Source organism: Stenella coeruleoalba (genome assembly GCF_951394435.1).
Source record: "Stenella coeruleoalba genome assembly, chromosome: 9".
Classification (NCBI taxonomy): domain Eukaryota; kingdom Metazoa; phylum Chordata; class Mammalia; order Artiodactyla; family Delphinidae; genus Stenella; species Stenella coeruleoalba.
In genome coordinates, this window is record NC_137155.1 from 23,396,095 (window position 1) to 23,421,001 (window position 24,907).

Consider the following 24,907-nt stretch of genomic DNA (forward strand, 5'->3'; position numbering starts at 1 on the left):
GAAACACATCTTTTGAAGTGAGACTAAAGTAGTTCATATTTAGTAAAGTGATTAAAATTTATTCCATGCTGGTTTTCCAAAGGAGATTAATTTTTGGACCAACTTCCCAATTAAACCATGAAGTGTATAGTGGGCAATTTGTACATGGGAAAATGATTTTATTTAAAATATGAAAACTGCTATGCAGTTGTTGGCCTGTACAGTGACTGCACAACCCTCAGTGGAGTGTCTGACAGACTGCAGACGTCTGGGCCACTAGTTTATTTAATCAGCTGATCACAGGCATGTGGTTCTAATGACAAGCTCAATTCAGCCAATTGTACTCTTCCAAGAAGCATAGCTTTACTTTTCTTTAAGAATTTTAGTATTTCATATCATCTTAAACCACTTGTAAATGGCTCAATTTGGGGTCCAATTATAATTACTCATTTATTTTTAAATGGCTTTTTATTCACTGAAAGATAGATGCATATAAATTACATCTGAAAAAAATTTAATAATAAAAGACTATAGAGGAAATCATTGTTCAATTATGTTAGTACTAAAGTGGATGAATCCTTGTTAAAGAAAACTAAACTTAATTAAGTATATCAGTAGCAATATTTAATCTTTTTTTACAATTCTAACCTCTAAAATTGAATTAAGATATTATTTAAGGACTGGAATTTCTAGATTTAAGTTGCATAACGAAACAAAAGCAAGTTAATTTGAAAGAATTCAGTTTTAAAATACTTGTATTAAGTAAAGCAACATGTTTCATTAAAAGAATAAGGAAAACTCTTTTGATCTAATGCGTAGTTTCCTTAGTCAATAATTGTGAACTGAGATAAACAGTCTTAAATATCACAGGTGAAGTTCAACCAGCCTTATATTTGACTATACAATTAGCTATGTATTTAGTCTTTAGTAAATGCTTTTGTTCACAGAACCCCAAATCATTTTAACCAATGTAAAAATAAAGCTATAATAGCCTAGTGTAGACCAATGTTGGTCTAAAATGGAAGTATGATTTATTAATTATATAAAGTTCTTTTCAGCTAAGGCACTTGTCATCCTGCTTTATACATCTCTTACAGGTGTCTACCTCATAAAAATTTACCAAATTTGAAATATAATAAATAAGAAATTACTTAAAATAGATTTGAGAAAGTGAGTTTATACTACAATATTTCTATAATTTGGAGCACATATTATCAATATCTTATGCTCTGAATAATTATGAAATTATACCATTCTCCTTCATCTTCTGCAGCTTTTCCATTCAGAAACATATATATTTAATTGAAGGCAAAAGGTTACACTTGAAGTAACCTGGCAGACAGGAACCAAATGTAATATATTTTGTGTTTAAAGGGCTTGAAACTTTTTTTATGGCCATTAATGATATTTCCAAGTTTTTACTGTTAAATACAGTTGTAAGAAATCTTTGACACTAACATCAAACTAAGAATGAAAAATTGTTACACTTACCTCTGATCTCCTCCCTCTGTTCAAATAAGTACAGACTGGGCTGAAAGCACCACTCCCACAAACATACAAATGCGTGCGGTTGAAAGCCTGAATTACACGGACAAAGTTCCCGCAGCCATGCTAAAACAACAGGTAAATAAGCAGTTAGTAACCGAATGACTTTTATAGTTATTTCTAAGTATTACTGTGATACTTTGTTATACATTTTCCTTTCTGCCCTAACTTTTTAATTATTGTTAGGAGATAACAAGAGAACATGGTGCATTTTAGGAAGAAGGTAGTTTACCAGATAATGAGTAAAATGATATGTCTCTCCTATTTCAGTATTTATATACTGGGCACCTTTTTATGTTCTGAAACTTTATGAGCTTACTCTTTATCTGAGAAAGTTTAGAAATTGAAAGGTACACCAAATTGTTTTTTCAAATTTTCCTCAAAACATTACACATACACACACGCACCCTCACATATTATATACACATGTTTTGAATGAACTTGTGTTTATAGAAGGTCCATATTATCATTAGTTACAGTTGCAAACACTATTGGTCTTCATAACTGGTGACTAAAGCAAACCTTAAACAAAATGCCAGCATTGTTGCTTTCTATGAAAAATAATGGAATCCTGATCTCTCTGCTCTTAATACACTAAAATACTCTCCTCTCCCCCAAAACTCCTTTCTCACCTGTTCCCAATCCAACCATTGGAAAGGCTGTCATTTATTCACTCAATGAAATGCAAAATATGGTAATTATAAGTTGACTATGACTTTGCAGAAATACATAAACATGGTCAGCACCAAATGCAGATCTCTGTGACTGAATTAACCATTGCATGTTCTACACTTGCAGGGTCACTATCCTTTGCTGACTACACATTAATCAAGCCTGAGGTTGAATGTAGTTCCCTTCACAAAGTCATTGATCTAGCAAAGAACATTATTAAAAATAATGTTAGAAATTAGAGACAAAAGTTTTTATAAAGAAATATGTCAAAATCTAACAGGGGTTTCCCCATGGGTGGTCATACAGTATATATTTTTTTCTCTTCTAGGTACCATGTATTTTACTAAATTATTATAATGCACATTTATTGTTTATATTGTTAGAAAAGTAAAAAAAAAACTTTTCTAAAATAGAAATTTAAAGTCAATATTATTTTATATTTTCTCATCATTTTTCCCTTTTATACTCATTGTTACTTGCCAGCAAATATATGTTTATTTTCATATGTAGTAACTGTATACACATGTTTCTATTATGGATTTATATTATCAAATCATCAATCACCAACTCTGCTGTTAAATAAATTTATCCTTACAGACCAGACTATATACTTTATTTTTACTTTAAGACATTAAGGATTTTTATTAAATATATAGTGTCACTGTATCTTGACACCTGTTTATAGAGGTACCTGGAAATTGACTACATAACTGCAGATGAAATGTGTTTCTCTGGAGAAAAAAGCATAGATGAAGTACAGTGTATATATAGTATGCCTATGTTAAGGGTATCTGTGAGCAATGACACTTGTGTTTATTGTTTTCACATCCAAGTCCAGTCATTCTGGGATTCTGCATATAACATTTTCCCGTAAAACACAAACTCGATCCAATTCTATTAATAATAGGTTCTGTCTTTACATTTCAATACAGGTTATACTTGTTTCATGTATATGTTTATATCAACATATTTGTTATATATATGATTATTATGGCTAATATTTTTGAGAATTTATTATGTACTAGACATTAGAATAATCATTTTATATACTTAACCCCTTTTACTTCCCAGGAAGTTTGATTTTTTACATTTATGGATCACATTTATTGAGCAAACTATGTGTACTTAGGCACTTTATATTCATTCAGTTTTTTCAACTCAACCCCTTTTAGAAAACAAAAGCTTAGATCTTGTTTAGCTAACTCGCCTGAGGTCATGTACCTAGAAACAGGTAAAGCAGATTTTCAAACACAGACGTGTTTTACATTGAATCTTGTACTTTTAACCACTTTATAATTTGTCATTGGGTGAGAATTCCATAGTTGTTAGAGGGAAGTTTTTATAACAATTATTAATATTTACAGAGCTCTTAATCCTTTGATGTTAGTTGTTTTTAATCCTCACAGCAATGTTCCAATTAAAGTATTCAGTCCCATTTTAGTGATGAGGAAATTGAGTCCTCAAAAATATTAAATGAAGTGCTCTAGGTTTAATAAATAACTCTGGGTCTTGAATCATGGCTACCCTCCACCATGAAGACTAATTCCCACACTATCTGATGATGCTTTACTGTGCTCCTCCAAAGCCTCCCCAAAGAGAAAAACATGAAAGGAAAAATAAATCAATTGCTTTAATTATTGAAAATCATTTTCTAGGTCCCTTCCATTTCCATTGTGCTTAGTTTCTGTCCACATTATTTCTGTCCTAGACCACTGCAGTTGTGTCAATTCCATCCAGAAAATATTTATTTACTGAACTCATTCTGTGAAAGCACTGTATATGGTGCTAGCAATACTGAAATGAATAGATTCAATTCCTGTTTTCAGAGAAAGGGGAGTATAATACATCAGGCTGTAGTAGATGCTATAATAGGGTTATATTTTTCAAAGTGTGCTATAGAAAGAAAGAGGAAATGAGTAACACTGAAGTGGGTGTAATGGTTTGAGAGTGGATGTCATTTGAGCTGGAACTTGCAGAATAAGCTAGAGATTCTGACAGGCAAAAGCATAAGAAAGGAACATTCCAACAGAAAACACAGCATGAACAGAAAAACTGGAGGCATAATAGTGCAGGATTTAGTTGGGGAATAGTGCCTAGAGAGGACAGAGGATTATTGTGTGATGAAACCAGAGAGGCAATTAGAACTGGACTATCATCATGCCATAGCATGATGGGCAGCAGAGAGTGAATTTAAGTATACAGATCTCAGAGCCAGACGACCTGGGTTCAAACTCTGGCTTTATCTTTTACTAGCTATTTGAACTTGAGATATTTACTTAGCCTCTCTGTGCTTCAATCTTTTTATCTGTAAATGGTGATGATAATATTTGTTGTAAGCAGTATACTACTGAAGTACTTGGAACAGTGTCTGGCACATAATAAATATACCCAGTGTTAGGTATTAGATTCTTTCATATATATTTTCAGTTCCAATTGTCAGTACAAACCCTGTGTAATGGACAGGGAATTTGTCCTGCATAGAGATTAGTACAGGTCCTGACCACAGTAGACATCCATAAAAGGTTTGCGGAATGAGACATCAGTGAAATTCAATACCATGGATGCTTTCTTTTTATTGCTTAATTCTCTTTCAAAACTATTTCAAAGTACAATGCTAAATGAAAAATCAAGCTGCTAACATTATGCAGAATGCAATACTATTTTATGTATATACATATACATGTCATATACTAAAATGCTGGAAGAATATACCGCCAATTTTTAAGTTATTATGTTTGGGTAGCGTAATTTATTTTATTTACTTAACAGTGTGTGCTTACTATGTGCTATGTACTGTTCTAAGCTCTCTGCAAATATTAATTCACTAATCCTCTTAATAACCCAATAAGGTAGGTTTTATGAGTAGCCCATTACACATTTAAGAAAAATGAGGCACAGAGAGGTTAAGTCTCCAGGGTCAGAGAGCTAATAAGAGATTGTTTTCTGTTGCTCTCTGCATGCTTTTCTAGGTCTTCAAAAATTTCTGTGTTAACAGGTATTATTTATATAATTTTAAAATAGATGTTTTAAAATAATATATCGTGGAGCTCAGATTAATAGGGCTTTAAAAATATTGACTCTTCATGGTCCATACTATGCAATGGAAAAAAAAATACCTCTTAATTTTTTTCTTCTTGGCCTATACTTCTTGGTCTGGGGAATATATCAAGGTATTTTGATAAATGTATTCCTAAAGAAAATATGTTTTCAAATAGTTTAGGATCCTCTGGTCACAGAAACAGGGAAATTGATATTCTACAATTAATAAATCAAGTTTGACATTGTGTGTATGTAATGCATATAGGTCTAAATATATGTAACCATGCTTAATTTTTCAATGATCTCATACAGTACTTACTTAGCACATTCATTATGCTCTATCTCATTGGATATGTTTGACAGCATGTGTTATTGTTTAAGCTCAATTTATTTAGCATATGAATAAAATATTAATATTCAGAAATAAATATAGCATGTAGGAATGTGAATAAATAGGGGCAAAAAGGGAAATTGGGAGGTAAGTTATACTCTCTTAGTTGAGGCAGACAATAAGCTATATTCCCACCATGATAATTTACTTTCCTGATAAACATTAGTTTATTATATAGTATTATGATACACATTAGCTGGGATCAAATTTTAAATTATATTGAATTATTTTCTAATAATTGAGTATTATTTTTATAACTTTAATTAAAGTTTGATATAAGTAAAAAATCTAAAGGAATAAGAGATGTTTGATTCTATGGTTTTTTTTCAATTGTTATAGAAATATAAAATTTGTCACTAGTTTATGCTTTTCTTAGAAGATTAATATAATATTTAAAAGTAAAAAAATTAATTTAACCAAAATATACCTTTAAAAATTGTGCATAATGAATTTATTATAAACTTATTAATCTAAAGGTATTAATAACTCAATATCCATTGTGTCCTACCCCCAACCTGAGAAAAGTACTTGGAATAGATTCCCGTGCTTACTGCTTTCATCTCCATTTTTCCAGATCTTGTTGAAATTTCATGAAGTGCCTAGATACAGATCTGGGCACTGGATCCAATCACTAAAAATGCAGTGAAATAAGTTCTAGAGTGTTTCAGGTGAACGCACAGGGAGGGGCAGCTAGCCCAGTCCTGGGTAGCAAGAAAGGACTCTCCAGAGAGGTGACATCTGCACTGTTATTTGAAAGGATGAGTAGATGATTCCCAGGTTAAAAAGATGGGAAGATAATTCAACAAGAAGAGAATCACATGTAGCCTGTACCAAAGGCTGAAAGAGAGAAAGGATACAACTTATTTGAATTTCAGTATTATTGAACTAGAATAAGGGGACAAGTTAACGTAAGACCTAGCATAGTTGCCACCAAATCTATCAAACCTTTCCTAAATATCCCAGGTGCAGTGAATTTTTTCTTTGTCTTTGTGTGTATTCTCAGCATTTATCATATTCTCCCCGGAGAAGTGGCATGTTTTATCAACTAAGAGCAAAAAGATCTAGAGCCATATGTGCCTGAGTCGGACAGAGGCCTCCCACTTGCAGGCAGCGCAGCTTTGGGTAAGTTCCTTACTCTCTTAGTGATTCAGTTTATCTATCTTAAAAATGTGGATGAAGACAATAATGTCCATCTTGCAGCATCGTCATGAGGATTAAAACAAAACACTTAGAATAGCACCTGGCCCATTCCATTAAGTGTTGGCTAGTATTACTTGGTAATTATTGTATATATGTCCCATCATCCCCAGTATATTGTGAAGACTCTTAAAGGTAGGAACTCCACCTTATATACCTCTGGTTCCTTCACTTCAATTAACTGATTTGTACAAATTAAAATATTCTGTTCCTGCATTTAAAAAATGAAATATTAAGTAATTAGATGATATTTATTCCAAAAGAGCTAAGAGATTCTTAAATATTTAGTTTGAGAAGTGTAATTAAAATGTTGTTCTATAGAACTTCTATTTAGCATCATTTTTCTGCCATTGGTATCCTGCTTAAAGGACACTCGTTTGTAAGTACCTCACATGCCTTAAGCGAGATGAATTTGTCAACATTCTCTTCTCTTGCATAGACAGAGCATATATTTGAAACTTACTTTGATTATTATTTCCCAGGACCCAACAGCGCTGGCTGTACTACAACAGAGCCCACTACCAGTTACCTCTGACTGGCCATGTGGCAGAATATAAAGATATCCATGAATGATATCACAGCATGACAAAACTATGTGAAAACATAAGCATGTATTGAAGATTTTATCTAATGACGTTTAATTATAATAAAGCAAATAACAGAGCATTTCTACTTTGCCAAAGGGAGAAAGAAATCAAATGACTTGGCTAAGACTCTTCAGAAAATCAACAACAATTTTTGGAAAGAGAATGTGCAAAGGTATCTAAATCCTATGTATTCTGCCTGTGGCAGTTTATGTGAATGGGACACAGAAATTTTTTAAACAAAGAACAATTAAATCCAGTAATTACAACCACAGGATATAAGCGTGGCAAAAGGCGAGACATGATCACATAACCATCAATGGGAAAAATCTCTACATTAGAGGATGAAAGAAAGTAGTTTAATTCATGCAAAATTATCGAAATCATAGCTTCAGGGGACCAAAAAAAAAGTGCCTTTTCCACTACATTATACTTCATTCTGCTATTGGTTCCCTAGAAAGCAATTGTAATGTACTCTTTTGAATGTTTCTTTCACATCTTTTCTGGATTTTTTTCCTTTTTGATTGTGGTCCAACAGATCCTGTGGGTAGCAAATATACTACTGTGAGCTCCTTTTGCCCATTTAAAATTTTCTCTTATAAGGTGAATTATGAAACTAAAACAATGAAACCCTGAGCTGAGTCACTCCTGGTCAGCACTCTTGCCAAAACACCCTCTGGTGAGACCCGGAGATCTGCACTCCAGAGTCTGCTGTGGTCCTGCCTTAAGCCAGGCTTTTTCAGAACTTTGTACCTGGACTGCTAAGAATCAATAAAATATAAAAATTTCATTTCCACACTTCTTCTTCCACAAGGAAGAAGTTTGAGACAAGAAGGTGAAATGACATCTAAGCTTCATTATAAACGTTAAATGACTTGTGCACATTAAAGAGCTGTTCCATGTATTTTTTATAATATTCAAGAATAATTTAATGTGTCAGTTTCAGAAAGTCATTTGTAGAAATCAATGTAGATTTATTCCTTGATTCTTTATATGGAATACATTTTATAAAAGTATTGCACACTGAACATTTACTGATATTTGTATCTGCCTTGATTTTTATTTCTGTGGTTATTTTTAATTAACAAAGATAACAGCCACTACTGGTGATTTATGCTTCTGGAATGTGCTGGCTAACCACTACCCTTTTGACGAGAATCTTTCTTTGGAAAAGCCCACATGGTATCTGGGAGCTACTCCAGACACTTGAATTATCATTATTTCAGCAGCCTGCTGAGAATTCTGCAGGTTGGATCCACTTTGAACAGGGCTTATTACTGAAATCCATCATGAAAAGTGTCAGGGTTCAATAATGAAAGCAAAGCAGGAAATTTTTACCCAGTCAGGAATTCCTAAGTTACAGTGTTTAAGAGTTCCAATCACTTTGCATTTACATTTCTTACTATGTGTCCAGCCGAGGATTCAAAACACCAATACCCTTTGTCTCCTTCTTGGATGCACTCAAAGTACATGAATTCAAAGACCAAATATTTAAGTTTTGGATTTTTTTAAGCACTCACTGTGGGATCTTTGCCAGCCATTTTGCACTCTTCAACTTTGATTGCAGATGCTGGCCAGAAAACCTGCTCAGAAAGGAAAATAAAGGTTGCATAATCTCACTTGTATATATGACAGCTCAGTACTCTTCATTTACTTTATGCTAACAGATTTCTTTAAGTTAATTCTATATTTATATTTCAAATTTCTTCTTTCATTTTATGAACTCAAGTTAATAAAGATTTTATTACTTTATTCTAAGAACTATGTTTTTGTTTCTTCCATGAATTTTTCCTTCAACAATTCTTTCTATAATATGTGCTCATTTACTAATGGTACAATTTTAAAATAAGGAAATTATTGATGTGCACCATATAATGTATATTTCCCTCCCTCTGATTTATAGTACACTTTTCACAACTGCTTATATCACAATGAATTTATGTTTATACTGCTATCTTGGGGATTTTTTGGTAAACTACACAGCTAGGCTGGTAAATTTACTGCAAACTAGGTACTTCAACAGATAAAATAACCTGGATAAAGATTCTCTCTCTGACATACTGTGCTAGCATGCTAAGTCATTGCAGCCTTGGGTCAGGTCTGGTGGAGATGATTTTTTTTTTCATCCTGTAGCTTTTTTCATCCTGTAGCTCATTGTTAAAATAATAAATTCAGATGTGTTCTTGCTGTAATAAATTTATAATTAATTTACTTTTATTTCTTTACTTTAATGAAGCTCAATTTATTTCCTTGCTGTGACATAGAATGATAAATATAGTTAACCCTTGAACAACTCAGAGGTTAGGGACACTGACCCTATATTCCAGTTCCACATCCAAAGATTCAACCAACCATTTATCATGTAGTACTGTAGTATTTACAACCAAAAAGAATCTGCATATAAGTGGAGCCATGCAGTTCAAATCCCTGTTGTATAGGCCACATTTTTTCAAAGAACACTGCATTTAATAATCGTGTTCTTTTCAAGGCCTTCTTGGTTTATGTACAGATGACAAGGTACGCTGTCCTTTAATCTGACCATTTTTCATGCTATACTCCATGCTTCTCCTTTTCCCTTTCGATGTATGTATACATGGGAAGTATTTTCTCACTTAGCTTCAAGTTTTAGATGGCTAAAAACCATGAAACTAGACATGGAGAAATGAATTGATTATATTTTCAGTCCTTGAAATAAGTAGTAATTTCCAACTATTTATTGATATATGACTTGTATTTTCTATTGTTTTAATGAAGTACATAATTTTTTCATTGTATTTGAAACTTTTAAAGAAAAAGACACCTAGGAATTTAGCATTGCCCTCATGAAAATGATAAACTTACACTCAAAGGTTCTTGACTTATGTTGTTAATATTCAAGGAAAGAATGTGATCTTTGCTGCCCACATATATCCGGTCCTGATCTTCATCCATTAATAATATCCTGTAGTCTAAAGGGTGGTGAGATAGGCTGAAGTATTCAGAGGTCTTGGTTTCTCGAAGCTCTGAAATAGTGAATAGCACAAGTGAAAATTGAGTATCTTGATTCCATTATTTTAATGAAAATTATCTTATGGAAATATTTACCAAAAAAGTCAAAATACATTTTCCTCCTACAATAAATTAATTTTAAAACAGTTATATTAGTGGATATTTTTATTTATTTCCTCTATGTTGAATTAAAACATAAATAAATCCATAAATGCAATGTTAAAGTTTATAGTAGTACTACTTGATTACAAAATTATTCACATTTTGCTAGGACCTCAACTCAGTTGTTTACTGTTTGTCATCAGCTCAAAGCTTGTTAAAATAAATCACCCAAAAAAATATAGCAAGTGATTAGATTGAACAAAAAACAAAAGCAATGATGGTATGAATGTCTTCCTAGACTCTCTTAATATTTTATTGTTGGACTTCAATACGTTCATCATTTTAGGGTTGTTGTTTCCTACCCTGAATATTTACCTTACTTCCTCAACATAATTCTAACTAGTTTAATAAATTTTTCTATAAATTACTTGGATTGTGTTCAGGAAAAAAGTTAGCCTCTGCTAGACCAGAGGTTGTTGCTGAAGTAGGAAAAAATATCCAAGAGCTCAGAACATGAGAGAGAATATAAAATGCAACAAATGTCACTAAAGGTGGGAGAAGACACATTCTCCTTTGATTTTGCCTAAAATCCAGGGTGTTTAATAAAGCTTGCTTTTCATCCAGTGGCGGAGATTCATGGCTGCATAATTTTCCTGTAAAACATCATTTGTAGGGTGCTGATTGGGTGCAGAATAGATATTCAACAAATAACTCATGAATAAATAACTCTCCAGTGAAATACACAGATTAAAGAAGTAAAATATGACTGAGTTTGTGGCATCTGGGGCTCAGTCACTGGAGTCTGAATGCTGGTTCTACAATTTCATTTATATATGTACTTGGCCAGTGCCTTTATCCCTCTAGACTCCAGTGTCTTCATCTTTAAAGTCAGGATAATAATAGTCCCTACATCATAGGGGTATTGTGAGGTTTAAATTGTTAATATACATCAAGAGCTTAAAAGAGTACCTGTCTCACAGTGACATGGATTACATGGGTTACCTATTATTATGACTTGGGACAAGACTTCAAGCTTCAGCCAGACGAGTAAGAAGAACAATTCTTTACACAGGGAGAAAATATGGAAGACCAAATTGTCTGATTTATATGTATTAATATATTTAATATTTCTTTTTGTCACATGTAGAATCTACTCAAATTATTTGAGCAGGACAGTAAAATAATAAATCATATTTAAGAATAATAATTTGGTGTGCAGGATAACTTTGGGCCATGTGAGACTGGAAAACTAAGAGATGTTCTTCCAGATATGATGATGATAAAGACCTGATTTGCCAGAAATAGAAAGGAAGAGAGGAGTTGACGTGAGGGTCACTTAAAGGATTTGGAATGATTTTATATGAAGTTGGTCTTTGGGTAAAAGGAAGAGGTAATTATCTTCCAAAGATGTAAACTGAGAACAGGTTAAATGAACATGGCCTTTACTAATTTTGAGAGATTCAAAAAGGAAATTTCTTTGGTAAAGAGATTACTTGAGTGTTGATAGATTAAATTCAAGTAAAAGTGGAAATGTCCCACAAGCATGTAAAATTAGATAACTAATTTGTCATTAAAAATATCAAATCTGCAGGGAGAGATTTCCAGTTCTTCTCATGGATGATATGAAGCTCAGAGAGTAGACAGCTCTGAGGAAGCTCTGAGGAACAGTAAGTCTAAAGTGAAAAGCAAAACACAGAGATGCATTGATCATTAGATCCAAAAAGAGTATCTCTGTAATTGAAACTCAAAGTGAGGCATGATGTACAGGCAGCAGTGGAGAGAGTACAGAATTGGAGTCAGACAGTTCTGAGTTGAAATCCCAGTTTCATCACTTACTAATCTGTTAGTTTAAAAAAACTACCTTGTTTCTCCCAGGTTTCGATTTTCTCATCTATAAATTGGTTATGTTAATACATAGCTCAAAGGATGTTCCACCAGCACACAGTAGAAGATCAGTGTGCTCCTTTTGGCAGGAGAGATTACTGACCCTCTGTCTAACAGATATTTTCTTTCTCTTTCCTGTTGGCAGGGAACCATATGCCAACCATAGTGGATCCCCCAGCAAGAGAGTGACTAAAAATATGACCATGTGACTAGTTCTGGCCGATGAGATTTAGAGGGAAGTCTTCTGCAAGGTTACTAGAAGAGGTTTCTTGGGTCTTAAAAATGGCACAAAAAAGAGGTGATTTCTTTTTCTGCCTCTGGACATTGGTAAGTGAGAATATAATACTTTCAGCAGTTGCTGCTACCAAAAAGATTGCTATCTGAGAACGGCAAGCAGAAATTTAGGAAAAATGCTGAGTTCTATAAGAAATCATTCAATGTCTACACTAACCCTACAACTGTTCTACTACAGGATTACTTCTGTTATATATGATTTTTTTTAAAAAAATCCTTGCTTTTTTTTAGGCACCTTGAAATGAGGTTTTCATTTCCTGTTGTTTAAACCCTTACTAACTGACCATATCTGATAATATCTCTCCAGTGTTCACAGCCACTAACACCTTCTCATTCTTTCTACCATGGTTTGTTTAGTCTGGCTATTTAAAAAAAAAAAAAATTTTTTTTTTTTTTTTTTTTTTTGCCTTCTCTTCCCAATGTATATTGAAATAAAACCAAGAGTGTGAACTGGGCTGGGAAAACAGTCTCAACTAAATTTTACTTGCAAGTAACAAACAATGGCAGTTCTCCTCTTTACCTGTTTCGTTAGAAAATAATCAATTTCTTGCATTAATTCTAATACCAGAGGGAGCAATAACTGCATTAACTTAAGACCTTTCTGGTCCAAGGATTTTATCTCTTTTTCTGGGCCATAAAGCTATCTTCAAAGTTAATTACCTATAGCTCATTGATAGCTGACAGCTGTTAACCAAGGAAGATTTACTTTAGAAGTGCCTCTGTTAGAAGCCTAGAAGCTAAGGCTATTTTTTTTAAATGCTATTTAAATTGCTGGTAGTTAGCCATAGCTGAACTCTGGGGCTTGGGAAAAACAAAAAAATCAAAATGAACCTTTTTTTTTTCTTAAGGAATAAAGAGATGAGTTCAAAGCATCCAGGATTTTTATCTATAAAGAGAATGACTGAATAATCCATCATTTTTGGTTTAATGCAGATCCAACTTAAGTCAATGAATGATTCAATAATTTGGCTACAGTTAGAGAAAATGACTGATTTAATGATTCGGTTACAGCGAGAGAAGGAACTCACAATTATTGGTCTCTCATCTAAACAAGTCACAGAATGGCACTGTCCTACATTTCTTTACATCTTAATAATTATGTCATTCTTTTCACAGCATTGGAGGTACAGCTAGTTGAGCTGTTTCTCCGGACACGCTCAACTGACTGAGAAGGAACTTTGAGAGTATGCAGTATTAGAAAATGCAGCGGCCCCACAAAGGGCAGTGTAGGTCTCTAAATCCTTGGGAAAATCTCCTGGGAAACAGTATTAAAAAAAATACTACATGCTTCTATCCTGAAATCCACATTATTGTAGCGTTCTAGGGTGGAAAATTACTGTAATGTCTTCCATGGCAGTGTTCCCTGAGGGAAAATTTGTAGCATGATATGCTTACCTGAAATTCATGTATTGACATGGGCTTACCTTTGTATGGAAACTATTGTGAGCCTTGAGAATTTAACCAGGGCTGGGAGAAAAATAAGTTCCCCCCAAGTATAAACCCTCGCAATATAAGCTTCTGGGACCACTTGAATATAGTCAACACACTGCTATAGCAATTACAACATAGTTTAATATACAGAATATATTGTCTGTAATTAACACTCTATCCCTAACCATATTAAGAATTAACCTTTGTTCTCTGTTAGTGATCTTAAGATTTCTGAGGTGACTAAGTCAGTGAGAACTTATTAATGTGCTCGAAAATGTGATCTTGGTGGAGAGTCTAGAGTTCTCTTTTATGAATAATATATATCTGTTAAACTACTGATTAGGGAACACATTCCCTCAGAATACTATATTATCTTTGGCCTTTTATAAGTTTCAAAAACAAGCAAAAGATTACCTGATTGAAAATCAATCCCCAGGGGTCTCTTTATGAGAAGCATATGCAATGGTGGCTTATTAATTATATTTAAAGTTCATGATGTGCTATTAATTAATTAAATTTTTTTGGCATTACTTCAATATTTTATTTTTAGGGACCACAAGATGAGTTAAGAAGTTCTGGAAAATATTGGAGAGGCAGGATCCCTATCACAAAGGCTTTGAGTACCAACATAAGAGGCTTCTACTTTGTTCTAGAGACATTTGCGAGCCTTGGGAAGCTACAAAGCAGGAAAGCAACAAGGTCATCTTCTGCCATCAGACACTATTTATTAAATAGCAAAATTAATGAAGACCAAGTGTCTACCACACCTGAAGACTGTCCCATCCCCAGGGCCCCTGCTGTGAAGGTTGTCACAGAGAGAGAAAGCATGGTTTGGAAATCAAGGGATGTTAATGTCATGGGCCCTGTCACAGAGCAGCTACTCAGAATAGATGTGTGGAAGGAGTGCAGGAATAACCAAGTGAGTGAGTGTGCCCCAGAGGCTGTGGAGAAAAGGGAACCCTCTTGCACTGTTGGTGCCAATGTAAATTGATACAGCTACTATGGAGAACAGTATGGAGGTTCCTTAAAAAAACTAAAAATAGAACTACTATATGACCCAGGAATCCCACTACTGGGCTTTTACCCTGAGAAAACCATAATTCAAAAGGACACATGTACCCCGATATGCTATTAATTTATATATTCAATACATCTTTATTAAGCCCTTATCAAGGCAGGCTAGACATCTGCTCACAAAACAGGACACTAATAGGAACATACCAGGCCCCTACGACAATTCCAAATCTTGACTTACATTCTGTTATTTTGTTTGGCTAAGCCCACCATGACAGTTTCCTCACCATAAACCTCAGCTCTCCCTCTGGCAGAATGCACACCTACAGATTTTAAAGTAAATCCTTAGCATGTCTTTTACTTTGGAGACGTTGCTACTGACAGGATAATTTCCTCTCCTGAATGTCTTATCTCAGAAGAATTTTAAGTAGAGTGGGCTTAAATGACCCATCCTCTCCCTGAGGCTCACTATCTTGAAAGTGGCTTAGAAACTGAACTTCACCTATCCCTTTAGGACAAACAGGCAGATAAAGATAAGACCAGTGAAACTTCAGCAGGCTGACACTGCAGTTCCTAATTCCTAAGGCAAAGAGACACCAGAAGGAATGTAGTAAAAGCACATTTGCTCAAAAATAATAGACCCAAATAGCTACCACTTGTGGGTCTAACAGCAGGAGTAACTGTTCTAGGTGCTTAAAACACCTGTTTAATTTGCATTTAAAACCTCTTTGTTAGGCTTTAATATCATTCCTGTTCCACATTTAAGGAAACTAAAATTCAGTTCATTTGAGCAATCTAACCAAGATCACATAGGAAAGAAAAGAAGAGGCTAGAGCCAGGATTCAAAGCAAGGTGGGTTCCTTAATCTGTGAACTCTATCAGACACCCTTTTGTTTTTCAAATAAGACGGACAATTTAAACACTTATTTATTGGGTTTTTACTATGTTCTTGACCTGCCCATGAGTCTGTGCAGTGCCAAATATAGTATAAGAAATGCCTCAGTCTCTCAAATTTTTTCTTTGCCAATTTGAGGAGCAGGGGGTGAGGTGGGGTGGGGAGAGGAGAACATACTCCAAACAAATTGAGAATAATCCAATTCTCAGTGATGCTCTTCTCATTAAATCATCAGATCAAGTCCAAGAAAAGCTGCATGAGAGTGAGATCAGAGAGTCAGATATAGCTTCATGTAAGAGGTAAATGGTTCCACATTTTCTATGTTTTTGATGGATGGGCATGATTGGCTAAATGGAAGCAAACTGCCAAATGGACGAAAGAAAGAAAAAGGAAAACAGTTCTATTCAGTGAGTCTGGCCAGGGAAGGACAACAGTGAATACAGAATGTATCTCCCAGGCACTGCATCAGAGGGCAAATTAACCAATATATAAGAGCTTTTAAAGATGATTCTCATCCTGGCTTGCCACAAACAGCCCAGCTTTGGGCTGTTTTACCAGTGTAATTATCAATAGTGCCCCCTTTACACTCTCAAAAGATTCATGGTTTAAATGATTATTCTAATTTTAAGCTTTCTCTTCCTGTCTTGAATGATTTTCCATTACTTTTAGAACAAAATCCAAAATTCTTAACATGGCCTTTGACGCCTGCTACAATCTGGCTCAAGATTACCTCACTAGAAAATCTCAATCATCACTATTTGGATATTTTGTTTGTGTTCTCACCCTTCTGACCTTTTCACATCTTCAAACTTGCCTTCCTCCTTTCTGCCTTAGGGTCTTTGTACATTTTATTCCTCTTGCTGAGAGGACTTTTCCTACCTTTTTCTAACTCCTACTCATAACTCAAGCAGTAATTTCGATGTAATTTAAATTGGACTGTTTCATAAAGGCTTTGTTGATCAGGTCTCTTGATGTCAGGTCTCAGATCTGCTGAGATTTGCTCGATTTCCCTTTGAATTTTCTCTTCTCTTAAAGGCTGCCTGAAAGATCATTTGAAATGGTTTAAAATGCCATGGATTGGGGGGTGGGGGACTATACTGTATGACTTGCTAAGGCCCACACTGTTTTCTGTAGAGTTTTGCATCTGAAACTGCCTCAAAATATGAGACAAAGTTCTTTGTTCGTTCACACTCTCTCCCTTTATTCTGTTATATTGAGTTTTATGATCTTTTAATTTTAATGAATTAAAAATTATGAGCATGGATCCACCAGAGGGCAGAGAGCAGAAACAAGAAGAACTACAATTCTGCAGCGTGTGGAAGGAAAACCACATTCACAGAAAGATAGACAAAATGAAAAGGCAGAGGACTTTGTACTAGATGAAGGAACAAGATAAAACCCCAGAAAAACAACTAAATGTAGTGGAGATAGGCAACCTTGCAGGAAAAGAATTCAGAATAATGATAGTGAAGATGATCCAGGACCTCGGAAGAAGATGGAGGAAAAGATTGAGAAGATGCAAGAAATGTTTAACAAAGACCTAGAAGAATTAAAGAACAAACAGAGATGAACAATACAAGAACTGAAATGAAAAATACACTAGAAGGAATCAATAGCTGGGTAACTGAGGCAGAAGAATGGATAACTGACCAGGAAGACAGAATGGTGGAAATCACTGCCACAGGACGGAATAAAGAAAAAGGAATGAAAAGAAATGAACACAGCCAAGGAGACCTCTGGGACAACATTAAACGCAACAACATTCACTTTATAGCGGTCCCAGAAGGAGAAGAGAGAGAGAAATGACCTGAGAAAATATTTGAAGAGATTATAGTTGCAAACTTCCCTAACATGGGAAGGGAAATAGCCACCCAAGTCCAGGAAGAACAGAGAGTGCCAGGCAGCATAAACCCAAGGAGAAACACACCGAGACACACAGTAATCAAACTGACAAAAATTAATGACAAAGAAAAATTATTGAACGCAGCAAGGGAAAAATGATAAATAACATACAAAGGAACTCCCATAAGGTTAACAGCTGATTTCTCAGCAGAAACTCTACAAGCCGGAAGGGAGTGGCACGATACATTTAAAGTGATGAAAGGGAAGAACCTACAACCAGGATTACTCTACCCGGCAAGGATCTCATTCAGGTTTGATGGAGAAATCAAAAGTTTACAGTCAAGCAAAAGCTAAGAGAATTCAGCACCACCAAACCAGTTCTACAACAAATGCTAAAGGAACTTCTCTAAGTGGGAAACAAAAGAGGAGAAAAGGACCTACAAAAACAAACCCATATCAATTAAGAAAATGGTAATAGGAACATACATATCAATAATTACCTTAAACGTGAAGGGATTAAATGCTCCAACCAAAAGACACAGTCTCACTGAATGGATACAAAAACAAGACCCATATATATGCTGCCTGGAAGAGACCCACATCAGACCTAGGGACACATTTAGACTGAAAGTGAGGGGATGGAAAAAGATATTCCATGCAAATGAAATCAAAAGAAAGCTGGAGTAGCAATACTCATATCAGATAAAATAGACTTTAAAATAAAAAATGTTACAAGAGACAAGGAAGGACACTACATAATGATCAAGGGATCAACCCAAGAAGAAGATATAACAATTAAAAATATATATATACCCAACGTAGGATCACCTCAATACAACTGCTAACAGCTATAAAAGAGGAAATCGGCAGTAACACAATAATAGTGGGGGACTTTAACACCTCAATTACACCAATGGACAGATCATCCAGACAGAAAACTAATAAGGAAACACAAGCTTTAAATGACACAATAGATGAGATAGATTTAATTGATGTTTATAGGACATTCCATCCAAAAACAGCAGATTGCACTTTCTTCTCAAGTGCACATGGAACATTCTCCAGGATAGATCACATCTTGGGTCACAAATCAAGCCTCGGTAAATTTAAGAAAACTGAAATTATATCAAGCATCTCTTCAGACCACAATACTATAAGATTAGAAATCAATTACAGGGAAAAAAACCATAAAAAACACAAACACATGGAGGTTAAACAATACGTTACTAAACAACAAAGAGATCACTGAAGAAATCAAAGAGGAAATCAAAAAATACCTGGAGACAAATGACAATGAAAACATGATGATCCAAAACGTGTGGGATGAAGCAAAAGCAGTTCTAAGAGGGAAGTTTATAGCAATACAAGCCTTTATAGCAATACAAGCCTATCTCAAGAAACAAGAGAAATCTCAAAAAAACAGTATAAGCTTGCACCTAAAGGAACTAGAGGAAGAAGAACAAACAAAACCCAAAGTTAGTAGAAGGAAAGAAATCATAAAGATCAGAGCAGAAATAAATCAAGTAGAACCAAAGAAAACAATAGCAAAGATCAATAAAACTAAAAGCTAGTTCTCTGAGAAGATAAACAAAATTGATAAACCTTTAGCCAGACTCATCAAGAAAAAAAGGGAGAGGACTCAAATCAATAAAATTAGAAACGAAAAAGGAGAAGTTACAACGGACACCACAGGAATACAAAGCATCATAAGAGAGTACTACAAGCAACTCTATGCCAATAAAATGGACAACCTGGAAGAAATGGACAAATTTTTAGAAAGGTATAACCTTCCAAGACTGAACCAGGAAGAAATAGAAAATATGAACAGACCAATCACAAGGAATGAAATTGAAACTGTGATTAAAAATCTTCCAAAACACAAATGTCCAGGACTGGATGGCTTCACAGGTGAATTTTATCAAACATTTAGAGAAGAGCTAACACCCATCCTTCTCAAACTCTTCCAAAAAATTGCAGAGGAAGGAACACTCTCAAACTCATTCTATGAGGCCACCATCACCCTGATACCAAAATCAGACAAAGATACTACAAAAAAAGAAAATTACAGACCAATATCACTGATGAATATAGAGGCAAAAATCCTCAACAAAATACTAGCAAACAGAATCCAACAACACACTAAAAAGATCATCATGATCCCATGATCAAATGGGATTTATCCCAAGGAGGCAAGGATTCTTCAATATATGCAAATCAATCAATGTGATAAACCATGTAAACAAACTGAAGAATAAAAACCATATGATCATCTCCATAAATGCAGAAAAAGCTTTTGACAAAATTGAACACCTAGTTATGATAAAAACTCTCTAGAAAGTGGGCATAGAGGGAACCTACCTCAGCATAATAAAGACCATATATGACAAACCCACAGCAAACATCATTCTCAATGGTGAAAAACTGAAAGCATTTCCTCTAAGATCAGGAACAACACAAAGATGTCCACTCCCACCACTATTATTCAACATAGTTTTGGAAGTCCTAGCGACAGCAATCAGAGAAGAAGAAGAAATAAAAGGAATACAAATTGTAAAAGAAGTAAAACTGTCACTGTTTGCAGATGACATGATACTATAATTAGAGAATCCTAAAGATGCCACCAGAAAACTACTAGAGCTAATCAATGAATTTGGCAAAGTTGCAGGATACAAAATTAATGCACAGAAATCTCTTGCATTCCTATACATTAACAATGGAAGATCAGAAAGAGAAATTAAGGAAACTCTTCCATTCACCATTGCAACAAAAAGAATAAAATACCTAGGAATAAACCTAACTAAGGAGGTAAAAGATCTGTACTCAGAAAACTATAAGACACTGATGAAAGAAATCAAAGATGACACAAACAGATGGAGAGATATACCATGTTCTTGGATTAGAAGAATCAATATTGTGAAAATGACTATACTAACCAAAGCAACCTACAGATTCAATGCAATCCCTATCAAATTACCAATGGCACTTTTTACAGAATTAGAACAAAAATCTTAAAATTTGTATGGAGATACAGAAGACCCCAAATAGCCATAGAAGTCTTGAGGGAAAAAAAACTGAGCTGGAGGAATCAGACTCCCTGACTTCAGACTATACTACAAAGCTACAGTAATCAAGACAATATGGTACTGGCACAAAAACAGAAATATTGATCAATGGAACAGGATAGAAAGCCCAGAGATAAACCCACACACCTATGGTCAACTAATCCATGACAAAGGAGGCAAGGATATAAAATGGAGAAAAGGCAGTCTCTTCAATAAGTGGTGCTGGGAAAACTGGATAGCTACATGTAAAAGAATGAAATTAGAACACTCCCTCACACCATACACAAAAATAAACTCAAAATGGATTCGAGACCTAAATGTAAGACCGGACACTATAAAACTCTTAGAGGAAAACATAGGAAGAACACTCTTTGACATAAATCACAGCAAGATCTTTTTTGATCCACCTCCTAGAGTAATGGAAATAAAAACAAAAATAAACAAGTGGGACCTAAGGAAACTTAAAAGCTTTTGCAAAGCAAAGGAAACCATAAATAAGATGAAAAGACAACCCTCAGAATGGAAGAAAATATTTGCAAATGCATCAACGGACAAAGGATTAATCTCCAAAATATATAAACAGGTCATGCAGCTCAGTATTAAAAAAACAAACAACTCAATCAAAAAATGGGCAGAAGACCTAGACATTTCTCCAAAGAAGACATACAGATGGCCAAGAACCACATGAAAAGCTGCTGAACATCACTAATTATTAGAGAAATGCATATCAAAACTACAGTGAGGTATCACCTCACAGCAGTTAGAATGGGCATCATCAGAAAATCTACAAACAACAAATGCTGGAGAGGGTGTGGAGAAAAGGGAACCCTCTTGCACTGTTGGTGGGAATGTAAATCAATACAGCCACTATGGAGAACAGTATGGAGGTTCCTTAGAAAGCTAAAAATAGAATTACCATATGACCCAGCAATCCCACTACTGGGAAACCATAATTGAAAAAGACACATGCACCCCAATGTTCATTGTAGCACTATTTACAATAGCCTGGTCATGGAAGCAACCTAAAAGCCTATTGACAGATGAATGGATAAAGATGTGGTACATATATACAATGGAATATTACTCAGCCATAAAAAGGAACGAAAGTGGCTCATTTGTAGAGACATGGATGGATCTAGAGACTGTCATACAGAGTGAAGTAAGTCAGAAAAAGAAAAACAAATATCATATATTAAAGCATATATGTGGAATCTAGACAAATCGTACAGACGAACTGGTTTGCAGGGCAGAAATAGAGACACAGATGTAGAGAACAAACGTATGGACACCAGTGGGGGAAAGTGGTGGCAGGGTTGGTGGTGGTGGGATGAATTGGGAGATTGGGATTGACACATATACACTAATATGTATAAAATAGATAACTAGTAAGAACCTGCTGTATATAAAATAAATAAAATTCAAAAAATAAATTATGAGCATGAACCAATAAAGTGAGAAAAAAAATGCTATCCAATTTTTTAAATTAAGGTTTTCATGATAATAATTTATTACTATTAAAAGGTAAGGTGTATGGGGAGAAAGGCCCAGTTTTGGAATGAGCCAACTGGGGCTGAAGTTCTTGTTTCATCATTTGTTGATACAGGGTTTCGTTTGCCCCCATTCACCCAATCACTCCCCACCTTCTATTTCTCCCCACCTTAAGTCTTACATCTACAAAATAAAAGGAGGAATGAGATTATTTATTAACCAGAATGATCTCCAATGTTCCCTGCAGCAATAAAAATGTCCATGAAAATAATTCCTTTTTAACTGTTTATAAGTTTTATCTACTATTGTAAAATATCTGTAAAGCTAATGTAATCCTTCATATTACTATAAAAATGATAAGAAGAAAGGGCCTCTCTAAAAATCTATCTTAGCAATATGTAATACACAGTAATACAACTGTGTCCTTTCTGGAAAAGAAGCTAAGCCAAAAACCAAGGCTTTCTTTCTCCCTACCTAAAGCATATTCCATTTGTGTTGTGTGACTCAATCAACCAGAGAATTATAAATTCTGACTTCCCTTCCTCTAAGCTTACTTGGGAGACATGAAAGCTGGCTTCAAAGATGTTAGATGCCAGGAATTCCCTGGTGGTCCAGTGGTAGGACTCCGTTCTTCCACTGCAGGGGACATGGGTTCCATCCCTGGTGAGGGAACTAAGATCCTGCATGCCATGAGGCATGGCCAAAAACCAAACAAAACGCAATCAAAACCAAAAGTGAATCACTCTGCTGTATACCTGAAATTAACACAACATTGTAAACCAACTATACTTCAATAAAATTCAATTAAAAAGAATAAAAATTTAAAAAATTCTAAAAAAAAAGATGTTAGATTCCAATCTTTGGCTCCATGTATGTGGCAAATGGTGGCTGGAGTCTATCTCAGAATATGGAGAATATACAATTAGGGGATAGCTAAGATGTCTTGAGAGTCTTTAAATTAGAAGGAAGTAACTTCTGGAAAGTAGAACCAAATCTGAACCTATTGCTAAGCTGTAGAGGATAGCATGGATGAGCTGAGCTGTCATTACCATTGACATTCCTACTGTCAGGAAGACCGCAGCTTCAGAGTGTCCACTTAAGATGTAAACAAGGGAGATAAACTTGTGGAGGAGGAAACACTTCATCTGACACCTCCTTTCTAGAGCTCTTGACACTTCTGGAAAAGCTGCTTTGGGGCAAGTTATTCAAAAACAGTGGGTCCAAGGTAAGAACAGTAGGTAAGGAGACAATACCTCAGACTCAGCTGTTTGCAGTGGGGAGAGGTGAAGAGCTCACATGTTGTATCACGCCAGCAAAATCCTAGGGCAGAGAGAATACAATAGATCCCACTCCCCCACTCTAATCCCCAATGTGAACCATTCCCCACACAAACCATCATATGGAAAGATTCTTATAGTAGCATTTAACACTTGTCTATCACAACATTTATACTATTTATTGATTTTCTATGCTTTCAATAAAACTTTCTTTGGATACCCTGTGGCCCTCCAGTGGGAACTTCTAGTTAGCAAACTTGATTAGAGCAAGAGTAGTAGGAGTTACCTTGTGCTGAGTGAGGTCTCTTGTCCCATCTCACCCCCATAAAGTTCTCTGACCCTTCATGCCAGTTCCCTATGATATAAAGCTTACATTTTAAAAAAATACAGCAGGCTCTTCACAAAATTAAAATATTCTTTGAGGTATATATTTATTCAATCATTCAATAGATAGTAAATGAGCCAGAGGCCAGTTAAAAGATGAAAATTCTTGGTGTTTCCCTTCAAAATGGATAGTCATCGATGGAGGTACACAAACAGTTGCAGTACAAGAAGATGACTCAGGAAATTAAGGGGACATTGAGGAAGGAAGATTAAGTCTTTCTGGAAATAACAAGAAAATCTTAAGAAGAAGGAAGCACTTGACGTTATTTCTTCATTCAACAAATCTTAGTTGAGCCACTCTATTAAATTAATACACAGAAATAAATGCACAAAGTATGGTAAAAGACAAGATAAGTGCTTAAAGCAAGGGCAGCTGCTTTACATCAGGGGTCAGAAAAAGCTTCTGTGAGTGTCATATAAGCTGTGACCTGAAGGATAAACATGACTTAATAAAGAGATAAGCATTTTCCAGGGAGAAAAAAGAGCTTGTGTTGAAACACTGAGATGAAAGATTCAAATATGTTTAGAAGTTTTTAGAGTTGATAAGAAAGAGGATTTGGGTGGGCAGAATCAGGGAATCAACCAACACGCAAAAATGCAAACTTCTCGGTTGTCACACAAGTAACCTGTAAAGATGCAAATTCCTTGTATATCAAACCAAAGTGCTTGAATTTTTTCAAAGTTGCTTGGGGCACCAGTGAAAAAATCTGAGAAAGTACATTACATGATAACTTGCAAGTTTTACAAAGACTATTCTACTATTAAAGGGTTTTCAAGAGTGAGATTATTTTATGACACAATATTAAGTGAATAAAGTAGAATAAAACATTTTGTATAAC

The 24,907-nt window shown here is 34.8% G+C and overlaps 1 protein-coding gene across 1 annotated transcript in view; it reads right to left on the reverse strand.

Moving 5' to 3' along the window:
- The window catches only part of SEMA3C (semaphorin 3C), a 187,238-nt gene that overhangs the window by 82,926 nt on the left and 79,405 nt on the right, over positions 1 to 24,907 (reverse strand). The window contains exons 3-5 of the mRNA XM_079931733.1: positions 10,249 to 10,409; positions 8,928 to 8,990; positions 1,471 to 1,590 (exon numbers count right to left, since the gene is read on the reverse strand). Of these exons, the coding sequence (XP_079787859.1) occupies positions 1,471 to 1,590; positions 8,928 to 8,990; positions 10,249 to 10,409 (344 nt within the window). The remainder of the gene's footprint in view (positions 1 to 1,470; positions 1,591 to 8,927; positions 8,991 to 10,248; positions 10,410 to 24,907) is intronic.